General features: G+C 37.2%; 1 protein-coding gene across 5 annotated transcripts in view; it reads right to left on the bottom strand.

Moving 5' to 3' along the window:
* POU2F1 (POU class 2 homeobox 1) overlaps positions 1-22,864 on the bottom strand; it is a 185,168-nt gene that overhangs the window by 70,196 nt on the left and 92,108 nt on the right. For all 5 annotated transcript variants that reach the window (XM_082614242.1, XM_082614244.1, XM_082614241.1 and 2 more), the window contains exon 2: positions 21,190-21,255. In XM_082614242.1, coding sequence (XP_082470368.1) covers positions 21,190-21,255 — 66 coding nt within the window. The remainder of the gene's footprint in view (positions 1-21,189; positions 21,256-22,864) is intronic.

A 22,864-nucleotide genomic window follows, 5' to 3' on the forward strand; every position in this document is an offset into this window, starting at 1 on the left:
ACACACACACAGACCAAAAAAAAATGGAATATGACTCAGCCATTAAAAAGAGGAAATCTTGCCATTTGTGACATGGATGGACCTTGAAGGTACTATGCTAAGTGAAATAAGTCAGACAGAGAAAGACAAATACTGTATGATTTCATTTGTATGTGGAATGTAAAAAGCAATCAAACAAAATAAATAAATGAACAAATAAAAAGAAACAATTAAAAAAAAAAAAAAGACTGACTTCTGCTTTTCAAAATTCTATCCAGGAGTGCCTTTATTTTTTTTGGTAGAGGGAGGACAGTCTTCTCATTAGCCTAAACCTGTTGTCATTTCTCCACGAATGAGAATGGATATCTATGCCTTATGAACATTTATTTTAAAATGTATAAATGAGGGATGAAATATAACATACTAGAGAGGGAAAGACAAAGACAGGAAGAGAGGAGGTGTCAGAGAGAAAACTAAGGTTATATCCTCACAATAGGATCAAAATGCAGACCCCCTCCACCATCCTCTTTATCTCTGAAAGTCTAAGTTATTATTCAACATCCAGCCGAGAATCTACTTTCTTTAGGAGGACTTTAAGGGTCAACCTAACTATAATCCTTCCCATATTATAACTCCTATACAACCTAGTTTTTTTTTTTTTTAACTGTTTACAGCTTTAATTTGCTTAGTAAACCAGGCGTGGTTTACTAAGGGCTGGTTATCTAAAGATAATATTAAACTATCACAAACTATAAAATTGAGTCCTTTTTTAATTTTTATTTTTATTTATTTTATTTTATTTATTTATTTATTTTGCGGTTACGTGGGCCTCTCACTGTTGTGGCCTCTCCCGTTGCGAAGCACAGGCTCTGGACGCGCAGGCACAGGGGCCATGGCTCATGGGCCCAGCCGCTCCGCGGCATGTGGGATCTTCCCGGACCGGGGCATGAACCCGTGTCCCCTGCATCGGCAGGCGGACTCTCAACCACTGCGCCACCAGGGAAGCCCGAGTCCTTTTTTTAAATAGAAGTATAGTTGATTTACAATATTGTGTTAGTTTCACGTGTACAGCATCCTTGTTACACTTGTTATTTTCCTTTTTTTTTCTTTTCCTATTAGAGCCTACTAATGAGTTGAATAATATACTTTTAAAGTAGCAACTCTGCATTCATTTTTCCTCAGGAAATAATGTTAGAAACCGAATCCTTCCTTTCCCCCACCCCGCCCAACAGTGTCTTTTTGCATCTCCCTCTATATTATGGTTAGAATGTCTTGTAATAATGAGATGAGTAGAGGGTAGTAATAAGGTATGTTTACATCTGAACCCTTCGAATTTTACTTTCCTCACTTTGGTGTACAGCATAATGATTCGGAGTTTTTGCAGATTATATTCCATTATAGGTTATTACAAGGTATTAGGTATGATTCCTTCCTTGTGCTGTATAGTAAATCCTTGTTGCGTATCTATTTTATGTATAGTAGTTTGTATATATGAATCCCATATATATTGAGTCCTTAATGCTTAAAGCAATTTAAAAATATATGTACTTTCTTTTATTTTTAAAATTAATTTTTATTGGAGTATAGTTGATTTACAATGTTGTGTTCGTTTCTGTTGTACAGCAAAGTGAATCAGTTATACATATACATATATCCACTCTTTTTAAGATCTTATTCCCATATAGGTCATTACAGAGTACAACCTAGTTTTTAAGTACATTTAATCCTGACTTAAGAGATAACATTTAATATTTTCCAAACAGATCAACCCTTTGAGGCCTCAAAATTAAAACTTACAGTAATATTACACTTTAATTATCTCTTCAGGATCTAGTTATATCTGAAGGAAACCATAAAGGAAATAGGAAATAAAAATCTCTTTTTTCTAATGTCAGTGACCTCAGATTTTGTTTTTTGCTAAATGCATGGGTTTGAGAGGTAGAACACATAAGAATAAAGTATTGTCACTGCTCTCAAGAAAAGTAAGGCAGAATATGGTATTTGCTCTAAGAAAGGTACAACGTGCTTTGAGAGTTCTATTGTGGCTAAGAGGGAGACAGGAGGTTTTAAAGGGGGTCTGGTGTTACAGAGTGAGGCCTGAACCACCAAAGTGAGGAAAGTAAAATTCGAAGGGTTCAGATGTAAACATACCTTATTACTACCCTCTACTCATCTCATTATTACAAGACATTCTAACCATAATATAGAGGGAGATGCAAAAAGACACTGTTGGACGGGGTGGGGGAAAGGAAGGATTCGGTTTCTAACATTATTTCCTGAGGAAAAATGAATGCAGAGTTGCTACTTTAAAAGTATATTATTCAACTCATTAGTAGGCTCTAATAGGAAAAGAAAAAAAAAAGGAAAATAACAAGTGTAACAAGGATGTGGAGAAACTGGAATCCTTGTACATTGATTTTGGAAATGTAAAATGGTTCAGCTGCTGTGGAAGAGTCTGGTGGGTCTTCAAAAAGATAAACATAGAGTTACTATATGATTCCACCAACAATTCCACTGTTGGTATATACCCAAAAGAATTGAAAACAGGTACTCAAACTAATCCTTGAACATGAATGTTCACAGCAGCACTATTCACAATAACAAAAAAGTGGAAACAACCCAAATGTCCATCAATAGATGACTGGATAAACAAATCATGCTATATCCATACAATGGAATATTATTCAGCCACAAAAAGGAATGAAGTACTGATACACGCTACAACATGGATGAACCTCGAAAACGTTTTGCTAAGTGACGGAAGCCAGGCACAGAAAGTCACATACTGTATTACTCCATTTATATGAAATCTCCAGAAGAGGTAAATCCACAGAGACAGAACACAGATTGAGGGTTGCCAGGGGCTGGGGGGAGGGGAAAATGGAGAGCAACTGCTTAATGGTTTCCTTTTGGGGTAATGAAAACATTTTAGAACTAGATACAAGTGGTGGTTGCAACACTGTGAATGTACTGCATGTCACAGAATTGTTCACTTTTAATGGTCAATTTTATGTTATATGCATTTCACCTCAATTAAACGAAAGCAAAAATGAATCTGCAGCTGTAGGACAAATCTGATAGTACAAATCTTACTGCCGTATCAGTTCCCTTGCCTATAGCAGCCAGTCTCATCTAACTAATTGGTCACTTACACTCGCTACAGGCCAAGTAACAAGAGAGTTACCACCTCTAATGGAATTGTTTATGAAAATAAGAATAACAATTTCTTGAATGAGAGATTCTGAACATGGGGTTTGTGAAAGCTATTTTTCATCACTAAGCAGCTGTATTTTGTATAATATCTACTATATTTTAATCTGTAATGAAAATCACATTATATACTACTACTTCAATTAAACGTATACAATAAAGAAAAAAGTATATTTTTCAGATTTTTATTTGTCAGTAAATTTAAGGCAGTCAAAGTGAAATTCAACAACAGTTAAATTACAGATGTCCTATAGGAAATAAGGACAATATCTGTGCCTGTCACTACATTACCTTGATAAGTAGCACAAATTCCAAATGAAGTTCACAGAAAGTCAGGCAACCACTGGGCATAACTAACACAAATCACAGCTAAAAGATCTTCAAGGAAAACTTATCTTCTACGTGTGTGTATGTGTGTGTGTGTAGGTGGTTTCTTCGAAGTGAGTCACCATAAAATGGGAGGAACCTGGGATAGTGGAAATCCAGAATGAGCATCACTTATGGCTATAGAAAAATTCTATGTTACTACAAAACAAGACACATAATCAGAACTGATGATGCTACAGATCATCCATGGGATGGATGATTATTACATATCTGCTAAAAACTTCCACTGCTATTGTATATTCTTCATCTCCTAAGAAATGGTATATGTTTGGGGACTTCCCTGGTGGTCCAGTGGTAAAGAATCCGCTTTCCAATGCAGGCGATGCGGGTTTGATTCTTGGTCAGGGAACAAAGATCGCCCAGGCCGCGGGGCAACTAAGCCCGCATGCCACAACTACTGAGCTCACTTGCCTCAACTAGAGAGCCTGCGTTTCTCAACTAGAGAGAGAAAACCCACAGGCCACAACTAGAGAGAAGCCTGCGCATCGCAACGAAAGATCCCGCATGCCTCAACAAAGACCCCACGTGCCACAACTAAGACCCAATGCAGCCAAATAAATTTTTTAAAAAAAGAAAAGAAAGAAAGAAATGGCATATGTTTTACTTTTCTGTTGTTTTTATGTAGATGACTGCACATCAGTGATGCATGATAAGATTTCTATAAATGGTTGATGTTTGTTGAATTAAGTTGATCAGGATGAAAGGTTCTATTTAAACAGATTTTTATTAGTTTTATTCTTAATTGTAGAAAAACGATTTGTGATCTACCAACTATTGAGATCAAGTCTTTTTCAAATAACTTAAACGTGTTACATAACAGGAATACTCTGAGGACCAAGAAAACCAGAAGGAAAGTCCTTATTCTAAAATTCTAATATCATAGTAACAATGTTGTTTACAAAAATCTAGCAAACATTTGCTCTGTTCCATCTTTCACCTGCCTTGTAATCTAGTCATATGTTCCTTACTCATCTTTAAGATGTGAGCCAGGTAAATGGTGGCAGTTTCCTGCCTTCTTTGGAAACACAAAAATTCCCTGGAAAGCTGCAGCAAAACTCATTACCCTGATTTTATCTGATGTCAGGGTTCCTGGTTTGAATTATGACCCTTTGCTACCAATCCTTCTTACACTGTTTATTTATCTGGATGAACTATCTACTCCCAGACTTTTTTATTGCATTCTATTCCCTGGTTTCATTTTCCCAATATCACAAGGACATCTTAATTGCCTCTGTTCTTAACCCTAGCCTGCAGGGGGCTAGTGTGCCACAGCTAGCCGGGAGGGAGTCCGGGAAAAACTCTGGACCTGCCTAAGAGGCAAGAGACCATTGTTTCAGGGTGCCTGAGGAGAGGGCATTCCTTCCCTGTCTGCCCACAGAAGGCAGAACACTGCCTAAACGAGCTCCAGAGACGGGCACGAGCAGCGGCTATCAGCTCGGACACCAGAGATGGTCATGAAATGCTAATGCTGCTGCTGCAGCCACCAAGAAGCCTGTGTGCGAGCACAGGTCACTATCCACACCTCCCCTCCCAGGAGCCTGTGCAGCCCGCCACTGCCAGGGTCCTGTGATCTAGTGACAACTTCCCCGGGAGAACACACAGAGTGCCTGAGACTGTTGCAATGTCACGCTGGCCTCTGCCGCCTGAGGCTCACCCCCGCACTCCAATTATAACTACCATACCCCTCTTTCCCCACCGCCTGAGTGAGCCAGAGCTCCCTAATCAGCCGCTGCTTTAACCCTGTCCTGCCTGGGTGGGGAAAGTTCCCTGAGGGCAACCTACACACAGAGGTGGGGCAAAAACCAAAGCTGAACCCCAGGAGCTGTGCAAACAAGGAAGAGAAAGGGAAATTTCTCCCAGCAGCCTCAGGAGCAGTGAGTTAAATTCCCACAACCAACTTGATGTATGCTGCATCTGTGGAAAACCGGGACAACGAATCATCCCAAAATTGAGGTGGTCTTCTTTGGGAGCAACTGTAGACTTCCGGTTTCCTGTCTGCAACTGACTTGTTTCTGATTTTTATGTTTATCTTAGCATAGTTTTTAGTGCTTGTTATCACTTGTGGATTTGTTTATTGGTTTGCTTGCTCTCTTCTTTTTTTTTAATTACTTTTTAAATTTTTAAATTATTTTTTTAATTATTATTTTTTCTTTCTTTTTTTCTCCCTTTTCTTCTGAGCCGTGTGGCTGACAGGGTCTTGGTGCTCCGGCCTGGTGTCAGGCCTGAGCTTCTGAGGTGGGAGAGCTGAGTTCAGGACATTGGACCACCAGAGACCTCCCGGTTCCATGTAATATCAATCAGCAAGAGCTCTTACAGAGATCTCCGTCTCAACGCTAAGACCCAGCGCCACCCAACGGCCAGCAAGCTCCAGTGCTGGACGTCTCATACTAAACAACTAGCAATACAGGAACACAACCCCACCCATTAGCAGAGAGGCGGCCTAAAATCATACTAAGTTCACAGACACCCCAAAACATACCACCAAACATGGCCCTGCCCACCAGAAAGACAAGATCCAGCCCCACCCACCAGAACACAGGCACCAGTCCCCTCCACCAGGAAGCCTACACAAGCCACTGAACCAACCCTACCCACAGGGGGCAGACACCAAAAATAACTGGAACTACGAACCTGCAGCCTGTGAAAAGGAGGTCCCAAACACAGGAAGTTAAGCAAAATAAGAAGACAAAGACATATGCAGATGAAGGAGCGAAGTAAAAACCCACCAGACCAAACAAATGAAGAGAAAACAGGCAGTATACCTGGAAAACAATTCAGAGTAATGATAGTAAAGATGATACAAAATCTTGGAAATAGAATGGAGAAAATACAAGACACGTTTAACAAGGACCTAAAAGAACTAAAGAGCAAACAATGATGAACAACACAATAAATGAAATTAAAAATTCTCTAGAAGGAATCAATAGCAGAATAACTGAGGCAGAACGGATAAGTGACCTGGAAGATAAAATAGTGGAAATAACTACTGCAGAGCAGAATAAAGAAAAAAGAATGAAAAGAACTGAGGACAGCCTTAGAGACCTCTGGGACAACATTAAACACATCAACTTTTGAATTATAGGGGTCCCAGGAGAAGAAGAGAAAAAGAAAGGGACTGAGAATATATTTGAAGAGATTATAGTTGAAAACTTCCCTAATATGGGAAAGGAAACAGTCAATCAAGTCCAGGAAGCACAGAGAGTCCCATACAGGATAAATCCAAGGAGAAATACTCCAAGACACATATTAATCAAGCTACCAAATATTAAATACAAAGAAAAAATATTAAAGGCAGCAAGGGAAAAGCAACAAATAACACACAAGGGAATCCCCATAAGGTTAACAGCTGATCTTTCAGCAGAAACTCTGCAAGCCAGAAGGGAGTGGTAGGACATATTTAAAGCGATGAAAGGGAGAAACCTACAACCAAGATTACTCTACCCAGCAAGGATCTCATTCAGATTTGACAGAGAAATTAAAACCTCTACAGACAAGCAAAAGCTAACAGAATTCAGCACCACCAAACCAGCGTAACAACAAATGCTAAAGGAAATTCTCTAGGCAGGAAACACAAGAAAAGGAAAAGACCTACAAAAACAAACCCAAAACAGTTAAGAAAATGGTAATAGGAACATACATATCGATAACTACTGTAAAGGTAAATGGATTAAATGCTCCAACCAAAAGACACAGACTGGTTGAATGGATACGAAAACAAGACCCATATATATGCTGTCTACAAGAGACCCACTTCAGACCTAGGGACACATACAGACTGAAATTGAGGGGATGGAAAAAGATATTCCATGCAAATGGAAATCAAAAGAAAGCTGGAGTAGCAATTCTCATATCAGAAAAAATAGACTTTAAAATAAAGACTATAGAAGAGACAAAGGACACTACATAATGATCAAGGGATCAATCTAAGAAGAAGATATAACAATTGTAAATATTTATGCACTCAACATGAGAGCACCTCAATACATAAGGCAAAGGCTAACAGCCATAAAAGGGGAACTTGACAGTAACACAATTATAGTAGGGGACTTCAACACCCCACTTTCATCAATGGACAGATCATCCAAAATGAAAATAAATAAGGAAACATAAGCTTTAAATGATACATTAAACAAGATGGACTTAATTAATATTTATAGGACATTCCATCCAAAAACAACAGAATACACTTTCTTTTCAAGTGTTCACGGAACATTCTCCAGGATAGATTATATCTTGGGTCACAAATCAAGCCTTGGTAGATTTAAGAAAATTGAAATAGTATCAAGTATCTTTTCCGTCCACAATGCTATGAGACTAGATACCAATTACAGGAAAACATCTGTAAAAAATACACACACATGAAGGCTAAACAATACACTACTTAATAGTCAAGAGATCACTGAAGAAATCAAAGAGGAAATCAAAAATACCTGCAAACCAATGACAATGAAAGCACAATGACCCCAAACCTATGGGATACAGCAAAAGAAGTTCTAAGAGGGAAGTTTATAGCAATACAATCCTACCTCAAGAAACAGGAAACATCTCCAATAAACAACCTAACCTTACACCTAAAGCAATCAAAGAAGAACAAAAAAACCCCAAAGGTAGCAGAGGGAAATAAATAATAAAATCAGATCAGAAATAAATGAAGGAAACAACAGCAAGGATCAATAAAAGCTGGTTATTTGAGAAGATAAACAAAATTGATAAACCATTACCCACACTAATCAACAAAAAAATGGAAAAGACTCAAATGAATAGAGTTAGAAGTGAAAAAGGAGAAGTAACAACTGACAATGCAGAAATACAAAGGATCATGAGAGATTACTACAAGAAACTATATGCCAACAAAATGGACAACCTGGAAGAAATGGACAAATTCTTAGAAAAGCACAATCTTCCAAGACTGAACCAGGGAGAAATAGAAAATATAAACATGCCACTCAAAAGCACTGAAATTGAAACTGTGATAAAAAAAAAATCTTCCAGCAAACAAAAGCCCAGGACCAGATGGCTTCACAGGTGAATTCTATCAAACATTTAGAGAAGAGCTAACACCTATCCTTCTCAAACTCTTCCAAAGTATAGCAGAGGGAGGAATGCTCCCAAACTCATTCTACGAGGCCACCATCACCATGTTACCAAACCAGACAAAGATGTCACAAGAAAAGAAAACTACAGGCCAATATCACTGATGAACATAGATGCAAAAATCCTCAACAAAATAACTAGGAAACAGAATCCAACAGCACATTAAATGGATCCTACACCATGATTAAGTGGGGTTTATCCCAGGAATGCAAGGATTCTTCAATATACGCAAATCAAACAATGTGATACACCATATTAACAAACTAAAGGATAAAAACCATATGATCATCTCAATAGATGCAGAAAAAGCTTTTGACAAAATACCCATTTATGATAAAAACTCTCCAGAAAGTAGGCATAGAGGGAACTGACCTCAACATAATAAAGGCCATATATGACAAACCCACAGCCAACATCATTCTCAATGGTGACAAACTGAAACCATCTGCTCTAAAATCAGGAACAAGACAAGGATGCCCACTCTTGCCACTATTATTCAACATAGTTTTGAAACTTTTAGCCACAGCAATCAGAGAAGAAAGAGAAATAAAATGAGTCCAAATCGGAAAAGAAGTAAAGCTGTCACTGTTTGCAGATGACATGATACTATATATAGAGAATCCTAAAGATACCACCAGAAAACTACTAGAGCTAACCAAAGAATTTGGTAAAGTAGCTGGATACAAAATTAATGCACAGAAATCTCTTGCATTCCTATACACTAATGATGAAAAGTCTGAAAGAGAAATTAAGGAAACACTCCCATTTACCACTGCAACAAAAAGAATAAAATACCTAGGAATAAACCTACCTAAGGAGACAAAAGACCTGTGTGCAAAAAATTATAATACACTGATGAAAGAAATTAAAGATGATATAAACTGATGGAGAGATATACCATATTCTTGGGTTGGAAGAATCAACATTGCGAGAATGACTATACTACCCAAAGCAATCTACAGATTCAGTGCAATCCTTATCAAACTACCAATGGCATTTTTCACAGAACTAGAACAAAAAATTTCACAATTTGTATGCAAACACAAAAGACCCCGAATAGCCAAAGCAATCTTGAGAAAGAAAAACGGAGCTGGAGGAATCAGGCTCCCTGACTTCAGACTATAGTACAAAGCTACAGTAATCGGGCTTCCCTGGTGGCACAGTGGTTGAGAGTCCGCCTGCCGATGCAGGGGACACGGGTTCATGCCTCGGTCCGGGAAGATCCCACATGCCGCGGAGCGGCTGGGCCCGTGAGCCATGGCCGCTGAGCCTGCGCGTCCGGAGCCTGTGCTCCGCAACGGGAGAGGCCACAACGGTGAGAGGCCCGCATACCGCAAAAAAAAAAAAAAGCTACAGTAATCAAGACAGTATGGTACTGGCACAAAAACAGAAAATATAGATCGATGGAACAGGATAGAAAGCCCAGAGATAAACCAACACATATATGGTCACCTTATCTTTGATAAAGGAGGAAAGAATATACAATGGAGAAAAGACAGTCTCTTCAATAAGTGGTGCTGGGAAAACTGGACAGTCACATGGAAAAGAATGAAATTAGAACACTTCCTAACACCATACACAAAAATAAGCTCAAAATGGATTAAAGACCTAAATGTAAGGCCAGACACTATCAAACTCTTAGAGGAAAACATAGGAAGAACACTCTTTGACATAAATCACAGCAAGATCCTTTCTGACCCACCTCCTAGAGAAATGGAAATGAAAACAAAAATAAACAAATGGGACCTAATGAAACTTAAAATCTTTTACACAGCAAAGGAAACCATAAACAAGACTAAAAGACAACCCTCAGAATGGGAGAAAATATTTGCAAACGAGGCAACTGACAAAGGATTAATCTCCAAAATATATAAGCAGTTCATGCAGGGTCAATATCAAAAAAAACCCCAAACAAACCAATTCAAAAATGGGCAGAAGATCTAAATAGACATTTCTCCAAAGAAGATATACAGATTGCCAACAAACACATGAAAGGATGCTCAACATCACTAACTATTAGAGAAATGCAAATCAAAATGACAATGAGGTATCACCTCACACCAGTGAGAATGGCCATCGTCAAAAAATCTACAGAGAGTAAATGTTGGAGAGGGTGTGGAGTAAAGGGAACCCTTTTACACTGTTGGCAGGAATCTAAATTGATAGAGCCACTATGGAGAATCGTATGGAGGTTCCTTAAAAAACTACAAATAGAACTACCATACGACCCAGCAATTCCATTACTGGGCATATACCCTGGGAAAACCATAATTCAAAGAGTCGTGTACCACAATGTTCACTGCAGCTCTATTTACAATAGCCAGGACATGGAAGCAACCTAAGTGTCTGTCGACAGATGAATGGATAAAGAAGATGTGGCACATATATACAATGGAATATTACTCAGCCATAAAAAGAAATGAAATTGAGTTATTTGTATTGAGGTGGATGGACCTAGAGTCTGCCATACAGAGTGAAGTAACTCAGAAAGAGAAAAACAAATACTGTATGTTAACATATATATATGGAATCTAAACAAACAAAAAAATGGTTCTGCAAACCTAGGGGCAGGACAGGAATAAAGACACAGACGTAGAGAATGGACTTGAGGACGCGGGGAGGGGGAAGGGTAAGCTGGGAGGAAGTGAGAGAGTGGCATGGACATATATACACTACCAAATGTAACATAGATAGCTAGTGGGAAGCAGCCGCATAGCACAGGGAGATCAGCTCTGTGCTTTGTGACCACCTAGAGGGGTGGGATAGGGAAGGGGGGAGGGAGACGCAAGAGGGAGGGGATATGGGGATATATGTATACGTATAGCTGATTCACTTTGTTGTAGAGCAGAAACTAACACAACATTGTAAAGCAATTATACTCCAATAAAGATGTTAAAAATTAAAAAAAAAAAGAGTGGTGGTGGGCGAGAGAGTTTCTTCTACTCTAAGCTACTTCGTTTACCAGTGCTCTGAAACCCAACACCTCCCTTCTCCTCAGGAACTTTGATTCCTGAATCATCCATCCTTTCTTTACCACTCCCCTCCTAGTAGATTTCTCCTACCTTATAAACAGACTTGACCTCCTCTCCCATTCTTTCCTTCCTTTTGTTCAATATAGCATCATCACCATACTCATACTCATAGTAAATACTAATTATTGAGCACTTACTGAGTTACACATCTACTTGCTTTCAAAATCAATTCTATGCAATGTATTATTATTATTTATTTCCATATTATAGCTAAGAACACTGTGGCACATAAGGAAATAATGTGCCCAAGGTAATGTAACTAGTAAGTGAAAGAACCAGGATCTGAATCCAGATGGTTTGGTTCCAGGGCCAAACTCTTAATCACTGTGCTACACAGCTTCTCATAGAGCTTCTATTAAAAGAGTTGCCTACATTTATCTTTCCTTGCCTCAACTATTCACTTCTCTAACAACAGCAACTTTTTTCCCTGCCACTTACCTAAAACCTTTTAAAAAGTCCCTAGTATACAGAACAAATAAACAACAAGGTACTACTGTATAGAACAGGGAACTATATTCAATATCCTGTAATAAACCATAATGAAAAAGAATATGAAAAAGAAATATATGCATAACTAAATCACTTTGTTGTACAGCAGAAATTAACACAACATTGTAAATCAACTATACTTCAGTAAGATAACGTTTTTTAAAAGTCCCTAGTAACTACTAACTGTCAAATCCAAAGGTCACATTATAAGTTTTCTATGTCTCCACCTCTTTGCAAGACTTGATTACACTGAATACTAACTCCATGAACTTTGCTGTCTGGTTCACTTCTTTTTAAAAAAAAATATTTATTTATTTATTTATTTGGTTGTGCCGGGTCTTAGTTGCGGCAGGCAGGCTCCTTAGTTGTGGCATGTGAACTCTTAGCTGTGGCATGCATCTGGGATCTAGTTCCCAGACCAGGGATGGAAACCGGGGCCCCTGCATTGGGAGCACGGAGTCTTAACCACTGTGGCACCAGGGAATTCCATGTTGGGTTCACTTCTGATCTCCACGGTTGCTCTTTCTTAGACCACTTAAGCATTGTCCAAAGGAAATTTATGTGATGATGGAAATGTTTTATATATATGCTATCTAATGTGGTAGCCACTAACCACATGTGGTTACTGAGCACTAGAAGGGTGGCTAACTTGACTGAACTTTTAATTTAATTTTAATTTAAACAGCCACATGCAGCCTGTGGCCATCCTACTGGACATCCTACTTCATGCGCTTCTCTTCCTCTGTCTGCCCTTTCTATGTTGTAGAAGAGTTTTGCCCTTGGTCCTCTTCTCAGCTATTCCACTCTCTTCCCAGCAGTATCTCCCTACTAAATACTTTCACATCTAGATAAGCAGCCAGATTTCTTTCCTCAGGAACATATCTCTATCTTCAATTACTCACTTCTTCACCTGCAAGTACCATATGGCACCCAAATGCAACATCTTCAAAACTGAATGTCACCTCATTGTCAAGTCTACTCCTAGCTCAGGCAGTCCCTACTCAGGTAATGATGCTACGTCTATCCCAGTCCCAAGCCAAATATAGGTATTCATTTTAGATTACTCCCTTTCTTTCTTGTTTTTTTTTTTTACTCCCTCTCAATCTCCTCTCCTCCTCTTGCAAATGCTTATTAAATCTGACCCCTGGCTTCCACTGCCACTGCTCTAAGCCAGAATGCTATATAATGGATCTAACTGAAACAGTAATGGAGTCTAGTTTTTTGCTTCAAGCAAGATTAAAGTATAACATGGCTGGAAAAATCTTTTATACTTAGAAAAAAGGAACACAAAAAAGTGGCATGACAGGAAGCTAAACTGCTTTGTAAGGAAGAAGGGAGAATATTACAATCTCACAATCTGTGCCTAAAGCATCCTTTTGGAAACAAATCTTATTAATATTCCAAATTCTATTGGTAATGAATAAAAATGAAATGGATACTACCTTTAAAATCTTAATTTTTGTTACTGGGTTAACACTTGGTGAAAAGATCAATTGCTCACTCACTCACTTAACAAAAGTATAATCTTAATTCAAATGTCACTTAGTATTCTCATAAGCTCTGCAGTATACCCCAAAACAACAACAAAAAATTCCCCACATGCAGCAAAGGGCAGGGCCAGGGCAAGTTTCTCATTATGTAGTGGTCAGAATCTCTTAGAAGCCATGTACTTTAACTGACATCTACCAAACCAAACACTAGAGGACAGCCATCTTTCCTATAAGTGTTTGACTTTTTGCTTCTAGACCACCAAGAAGAGAGTAACATATCCTCCATCATGCTCCTGAGGCTCTAGAGGTGCTCCAGCCAATTTCAATGACCTGTGGAACTACCCACTATTTAAAACATCACTATGAAGGAAGACCAAGAAAAATCAGTATCGGTATTGGTATTTCCACCCTGAGGCTTATAAGAGCACTTGGGCCAGTGCAGAATGAAGCCTACACAGTAAAATACGTAATACATTTAAAATAATAATAATAATAGTAATAAGAATATTAGTAATAACCCTTGGATAAATGTAAGTTCAAAAGAAAATGGCCCTGTGGAGTCTGAGATGTACAATTGCTATACTCTGTTTTAATGAGAACTTTATGTGAGGCCTGTTCCTCAGTGAATTTCTGAGGCTTTGACTGAAAATGCTGGTATTTCATCTGGAAATATTTTCCAAAACTAGCGCTGTTTCAAGACATCAAGATTCTTCAATTATTATGAAAAATAGCAGATATATTCACTGGTGCACTGGTCTTTTCAACATCCTTTGTCCTCATCTTGGAGAAAATGATGTCTGATCATGCTCTCTTAAGAATATAACTCCCTAATATTAGCCATGGCACTAATAAGTCCCACAGAACAGATGCATCATTGGTTGCTAAGAACTTCTGACAGTATTTTTGGAATGCCACTTCATAAATGTATATTAGGTTGCATTAACAAATTCCTTTGACTTTTTCAGTTGCCAAAAAGATCTTGATATTATCCTGGGAAAAAAATCATTTGAATGAAAAATCTAGTGAACCAGGTCAGGAAGCCTTAGCTCTACCATAATTCAGGTTACAAAAAAGACTTACAGTTAATTGACCATAAACTCAATGAATCAACAGGTTAAAACTGAGCCCTCCGAAAATTGAATCCTTGTCTGGTTACAAGATGAGTCAGTTGCTTTAAAATAAAACAACTTTTAATATTTCAAAACAGTTAAATATTATCAGAAAAAATAACATTTTAGATTTTAAAAATTTAATCTGATACCATTTTTAACTTTTTTAATTATAAAAAAATAATTATAATAAGCCAGTGGTAAGTTTTTAAAAATAACAATAATAAGCCAATGGTAACAGCAGTGGCTGCGCTAAAGTCTGTAATACTAATTAATTCTGAGGATGACGAAATGATAAAGGATTTAGAAATCACATGACACAATGGGAAAAATCTGAAGGAATTAGAAACCTGCAGTACAGCTTTCTTCCTCCCATGTTAGCTTTTACTGTTTCTTCATCCTAAACATACTCTGTCTACTACCATCACATTTAGATCCTACCCAGCTTCAAGGTCCAGTTTAAGTCCCACCTTCTTCAAAGACTTCCCTCATCCTCCCAGCTAGAAATGATTTCTCCCTACACTAATTCTCATAGACTCATGTAATACTTCTTATGAATATTCTATTACATTTCCATACATGTTTTCTCTGTAAGATAAATTTCCTGAGAACAAATTAATATTTTATTCAACTTTAGTGATCCTACTGAGTATAGTACAGTGTCTTGCACAGTGGAGACAAAACAAAAGGAACAACATAGCTCAAAGGATAAGAGGATGGCTCTGCTCACTTTTATAGATATGTGTTTATAGATATGTGTGACATTTGTCAAGGGACTAAAAACATCTAAGCCTCAATCCCTGATCTATAAAGAGAAAAAAATAATGCCTCATATGGTTGTTATAAGGATTAAACGAGACAATCTATGTAAGTGTTTAACACATCTAGTAAATACTTAATGAATGACAGCACTATTATATTAAATTATTTATAATGAATTGTAATATTTTATATTACTTTATAATAAGTCACTTTATAATAAATGTCAAATAAATGGAGAAGACGTAGAATAGGGCAATGACTTCCAGAAGAGCTTTCATTTTTAAAAGATGAGGAAGATCATTTTAGTCGGTGTTATTGGTAAGGGCAGAATTCAAAAAAGTATAGATAACAGAGTTGTACAACAACAGAATACAGTGCATTAAAAATTAACTGTTCCCTGACAATGGATGAGTCCAAGCACAGGGTAGATGACCATCTGTCAGAAATACTGATGAAAGAAGTCTGCCCTTTGATTAAAAAGTGAGCAAGCCTTTAAAATTTGTCTAATATTTTTTACATTAAAGAAAATGCTTTGGTTTTTCCTACCGATGTTTATAAAACTTTATACAACTGCTTTACTTTTCCAATTGTCATCTATAATACAGTCGGTCAGATTTAATTTAGGATAAAGTACTGTGGCAGGCAGAACAGCCACTCAAAGACGTCCACATCTTAATCTCAGATGCTGTGAATAGTTACCTTACATGGTAAAAAAGATTCTGCAGATTGGATCAAGTCAAGGGTCCTGAGATGGGGAGGAATTATCCTCGATTATCTGGGTGGACCCAGTGTAATCACAAAATGGTCTTTATAAGAGAAAGAGGGAGGCAGGAGAGTCAGAGAAGATGTGATGATGGAAGCAGGGGTCAGAGAGAGAGAGAGAGAGAGAGAGAGAGAGAGAGGGAGAAAAGAGAGAGACAGAGACAGAGAGGGGAAGACAGACAGACAGACTTAAAGACACTTTACTTCTGGCTTTGAAGATGGAGGAAGAGGCCATAAACCAAGGAATGTAGGTAGCCTATAGAAGCTAGAAAAGGGAAGGAAATGAATTCTCTCCACAGAGCTTCCAGAAGGAATGCAGACCTCCCAAACCCTAATTTTAGGACTTCTGAACTCCAGAGCTGTAAGATAACAAATTTGTGTTGTTTTACCTAGCAATTTCACTATTAGTTATATACCCCAAAGAACTGTGTGCCAATGTTCAATGCAGCATTAATTCACAATGGCTAAAAGGTGGAAACAACCCAAGTGTCTATAAACAGATGAACGGATAAACAAAATGTGGTACAAACATACAATGGAGTATTATTCAGCTATCGATTGTGTAACAAAGATAAACTTGAAAATATGCTAAGCGAACTAAGTCAGACACAAAAGAACAAATATTGTATTATTCCACTTAATATAAAGTATCTAGAATAGGCAAATTCAGAGACATAAGATACACATCTGTTTTCTTTAATTTGAGCTGACCCACAAGAAGTTTATTACTCCTTTTTATTTATTTTAATCAATTCCTTAAAGGTAACTATGTCAAAACTCATTCACTCTACTCATACCCCCAAATCCATTTCATTCAAAATCTTTGAGGTAGTATGAGATAATGAGAGGGAGGGGATATATGTATACATACAGCTGATTCGCTTCATCGTACAGCAGAAACTAAGACAATATTGTAAAGCAACTATACTCCAATTAAAAAAAAGAAAAAGAAAGAAAGGTAATGAAAGACTCACAGTCTTTGCAATCACAAATTACTAAACAGTTCTGAATTTATTTCCCTTATCTGTAAAATAGGCATAATACTATTTACCTTATGAGTATTTTAACAATTATAAAGTGTATATAATAAAGCAGCTAGCCGTGCACATATAGTAAGAATTCAACAAATGGTAACTGCTGCTACTATTATTACGATTATCTTTGCCTTCCCCTCCGATGACCGCCTCAACTACTTAAAAGAGAAATAAGAAAAATGGAACAATCTAACATGAATTATTCCTCATTTTCCTTCTCCTTTCCACCTCAATTTTCTGTCATTGTTTGAATCTTAGCTTCTTCTCCCCAATATAAAAAAAGGGTATATCTTTTTCCATTTTCAAAGTTAACCCTCCATTCTGTACTTTTGATCCTAACTCCTTCCCCTACCTCAGTTCCGTCAGTTGTTTTTCTTTAATTCCTTTCTCTCTGGTGGTTTCTTCCACCTGGCCTATGAACAGACTCAAATTTCCTCAAAGAAATACCACTATGGTACTTTCTTATACCTCCTCTTGAATTACCATAATCTATCCTGAATCCGTCACCTGCGTATCTGTCTCATCTCTAATGGATTGCTAACTCTTCAAAGACTGAGGGTATCTCATTTATTTGCATTAACATCTTTTAATAACACCAAGTATAGTACTTTACATATAGGACAGGCACAGACTTAAATAAATCAGTAAACCTAAGCAACAGATTTTCTGTGAACATTTAAGGGCTGTTTGACAAAAGCGCATTGTCAGATTTAGCTGCTCAACCTAAATAAATCACTCTGGTTGGAGAAAGGCAAAGGAGTAACGTATCAAATACAATATTAATTTTATAATACCATTATCTTAAAAAGTCACAAAATCAAAAATTATTTTTTCCTTAAATGTTTAAAATTGTTGTAGTCTGCACAAAAGTATTCTGAATCCAGAAAATGTAAAACTTTGGGGTTTTTTTGTTTTTTTTTTTTTGCGGTACGCAGGCCTCTCACTGTTGTGGCCTCTCCCATTGCAGAGCACAAGTTCCGGACGCGCAGGCTCAGCGGCCATGGCTCACGGGCCCAGCCGCTCCCGCGGCATGTGGGATCCTCCTGGACCGGGGCACAAACCCACGTCCCCTGCATCGGCAGGCAGACTCCCAACCACTGCGCCACCAGGGAAGCCCAAAACTTTGGTTTTATTATAATGCTAAGGGTTCTTTCCATTGAAAAATTTTCTTGTTATTCATAAACCAACAAAAACTAAGAACCCATATATTCTTTACAGTTAAGCAATCTGTAGGTTAGTTATATTTTTAAATAAAAATAAATTTATAAGCAAGTAATTATCTGAATAAACTGTAATTTTATTTTGTTTTATTATTTTTTATTTTTTGGCTGCGCTGAACGGCATGCGGGATCTTAGTTCTCCAACCAGGGATTGAACCCTCGCCCCCTGCGGTGGAAGCGCGTAGTCTTAACCACTGGACCACCAGGGAAGTCCCAGTAGACTTTAATTTTACATCTAATGTATCAGACATGGTATTTAGTATGCAAACTGGAACTTAAATGTATTTTTATGTTCCTAAGCTAACCAACTGACATCAGTGGGAAATGCTAAGAACACAGTGACAGACCCTTAACATTTGAGAAACTAGACATTCAAGGTTATCCTCAAGTGAATGTAAAAGCCCATAATATGGAAGTAATGTGTAATTTTATAAAGGCAACAAATGCTTCAGTCAACATATAGAAAGTGAGTCACTATGCTCCAGAGTTAGGATGGCTGATCAACTCATGTTTGATCCAATTTCTCTTATTATTTCATTAGCAGTAATTCTTGTGAAAAAGGAATAAAAATTTTCCCTATTTGTAAAATCAACTACCATTGCTGCTGGTGGAAATAAAAAAGTCTAAGAAAGCACTAGTTTTCAGCCACAAAATCAGAGTCTTAGAGACATTAAAAAGTAAAATATCTAAATTCATACTGCTTAGCTCTATGGTGAATGAGTCTGCCATGCAATCCATATTAAAACAGGGCAAGAAATTCATGGGACTGTTTCAGCAAGTGTTCCAGCTAGAATTTATCTTACATAGCTCTATAAATGGTTTTAGACCCAAATATATATATACAAAGGTTTGCTTATGTTTTCAGTTTTATTTTATTACAGTTCATGGGAGAAACCATAGGCAGGGTGTAAACCATATGCAGCGTGTAAATCTTAATCCTGCCTTTATTTCCTGGCTGGTTTCGTGCCTCAATTTCCTATTCCTTGAAATAATACCTAACCTGCAGGGCTGCCATAAGAACTCAAAAATCAGGTAATGCATACAGTGCTTAAGATTTTTAAAAACATGTCATCAGGGTTTTATTAAATGTGGTGCTCAATAAATGGTAGCTACTGAAACTTCTATTATAGTAATGGATTCCCAAGCAATCCGGTATAGTGTTTTTTCAGTGTTCTCCAATCATTCTGAGTCTGTTTCTCTTCCCTAAGAAATACATGCCTCTTCTTTGAATCTGAATTCTTTAGGCATGGGTGTCCTGCTCACTCTCTTCTAGTGTCTTAATGGGATCAACTGCCCTATTTCTCTCTGCAAACAAGTCCCACACCTAAGCTAGGTGGCCAAAATACTGGCAGAGGGACTGCTGCTACAAAACAAAATGCAAGGCGGAGCCCAAACGGGACAGAAAGGAGACTGGCTGACACTTCAGACAGAACAGAATGCTGCCCTTCCCCTTTGCGGGATGTATTTACAGCAGTCTACCTGGCTAGCCTCAGCTGGAGTAACTTGAGAGACATGTTAAATACAGCAGGAAGCCCCACTGTTCAGTTTCACATAAAGAGGCAGGTATGCTTTAGAGATTAAAAGATTAACAAGTATCTCCAGGTACCAAAAATTTTAAACGAAAGATATGTAGGCAGGAAGCTGCTGTACTGGTTCAACTCATCTACTTCAAATTAAAAGGTGTTGTGGCCAGTAGGGGTGGAAAACAAAGACAGTTTCCAACAGTGACTCTCGTTTTTACTATCTCTTATAGTTAGGCATTTTAAAAATCACGAGTCAAGGAGGCAACGCTCTCTGCTAGTAAAAACCTAGTGAAACTATTACTTTCTGGGAATCCCTGCCCATAATTCCCTTCTTAAATGGTTGATAAAGACACATAGTCAAATGTCGAGTATGGGCTGTGGAGACAATCTATCCTTTACGGACTCACCTCAGTGAGTGAGGTGAGTGGGGGCCTCAGTTTCCTCATTTTTATGGTATTAATTTTCTCTTGATACAGGGTTTAATCTAGTGTATTTTTTTAAAAAAATTACCAAATAAAAGGATGTATTAGAAACAGGTGTGTGTTTTTATCTACTCACAATACCATAACTTCAATACAATTTATACTGAATGTGGATAAGATTTCCCATTTTGGTTAACACCTATAACAAGAGCAACTTTTTTGTTATAGCCATTCAACTTTTTTGAATGGCTGTGTAGCTGGCACCATGCTTAACACATTTCCATTAATACTCACAATGACTTATGAAATTTATTATCCCCATTTTATAGGTGAACAAATTAAGTCTTTTTCAAAAAGACTGGGGAAACTGCCTGAAGTCACACAGCTTAGTAAGTGGCTAGTAAGTCATTCCCAGAACTAACTGACCCAAAGAACTAGTCTCTCAACTACTCTGTAGTTTCTCTGATATATGGCAGCAAAAGATGAAACAATCTGCAGAAGAAGTTAGATAATCTTAAGTCAATTCAATCCCAGTTCCTGCAAATACTAATATTCGACAACTCAATACTCAAATTGGTCTTTATTCACCGAATACAAGTCACAGTTAAATGGGAAGTTTCTTCTTTTAGCTCTATTATATCTAATTAAAAAGCTGGATCTGAGAACGATCTTGTACCTGTGTTGCCATCTCCACTCTCCATAGATGGTTTACTGGTTTCTGACGGATTGTTCATTCTTGAGTCTGCAATAAATCAGAAGAGAATAGGTTTTGAAAATATTGGGGATGTGGTTAGGGAGGCAAAATTGTGGCAAAGGAAAAGGTCAAGAATATTGACTATTGTTACAGTCCTACAGTTCAAGGAGAGATGGTATCAACATTAAAACATTGCAAACTATAATAAAATTTTATCTGAAAGAAATTCAGGATTCCCTTAACTCTGAAGTGATACACAAATAAATTGTCTTTCTAAAGAACCTTAAGATTCTTCCAAGAGAAATAAGAGAAATCTAACCTGCAAAAAAAATTATAATAGAGAGTATAATATAAAAAAGAGGAAAAATGTTTTATAATATGAAGCATAAAGTATATTAAATAAACAAAGTTGGGGCAGGGAGGAGGAGAGAAGTACGTCACAAAGTAAAATATGTTATTCCCAAATAAAGTTTCTTTTTTCGTAAGTAAAGATATTCATTAATTGTAACCTAAATAATCTACTGGTAATCTTGATTACAGACTGGACAATATCTCAACCTAACAGAATAAAATGAAAACATGTCTAAGAAAAATATCGCCATATTTACTCCCCTCCCCCTCCCCTAAAACAAATTAAACATGCGTCAAAGTGAGAATATATCAAATTCATACCTCAATCATAAACCAGTACAAGAAGCTGGACTACAAGGCATAACAGATACATCTAATAACTGCAAAATTAAATCACAACCACACCCAGTTACAAATTAGACTTCCTTAATATCCTAAATGAATGCTTTCATAGTAATGTGTTCTCATCAAGCAATATTAAGTATCCTAGAAGATATCCAAGAGGAAAGACAAGAACAAGTTTGCTTTTCTTCTACCTCTTCTAAAGGGTAAAAACTATACATTTAATACGTATCTTATTCTACTTAGCATATTTATAATCAAAGGAGTTTACTATCAAGCAAGTTCTACCTTTTCCCTCAATGGGTTAAGAACCATTTAACTATAATTATTAGCAGAGAATAATACTTAAACTATATATTATATTCAATTTTTTGACTGAACAGCCCATTTTGTCATCTGCTTAAATGTTTAACTAGAAAATCAAAACAATCATTAGTAGTCCCAACCATGTTGTCCATGGTTACTTTATCCACATGCATAACTGATGAGAAAGATCAAGAATCCTTCTCTCATAAATTTCATTTCCAACCTGGAAGCTGTGTAATAGCTTTTTAAATACAGTTTTTGAAACAAATGCTTGCCTTATGGGCTTAAGCAGTTCTATCATATATTTGTTTTGTTCTTCACATGTTCAAAGGGTTCAAATTTGTATGTCTGTGGTCATAAATGAGGGTAGTTCTATAACTTCCTTCCCCCTACAGAAAAATTTAAATATCATCTGAAAGCATACTAAGGTTTGAAAGGAACAGGTGTACAGCTTAGTAAACATCAGCTTTCTGAATGACTTAACCAACATCTTATGAAAGTCAACAAAAACCACAACAAATATAATAGAATACACCATTAAGCATACATGCTGCTCAATGCTTCCTTTAGAATGTATTTTAAAAGAAAGTGGGAAAAAATGATGAAGCAGTTAACATTCATCAGAAGGGTAACAATGTTTTCCACATACCATAAAAAC

Source organism: Mesoplodon mirus (assembly GCF_964341445.2).
Source record: "Mesoplodon mirus genome assembly, chromosome: 3".
NCBI classification, from domain to species: domain Eukaryota; kingdom Metazoa; phylum Chordata; class Mammalia; order Artiodactyla; family Ziphiidae; genus Mesoplodon; species Mesoplodon mirus.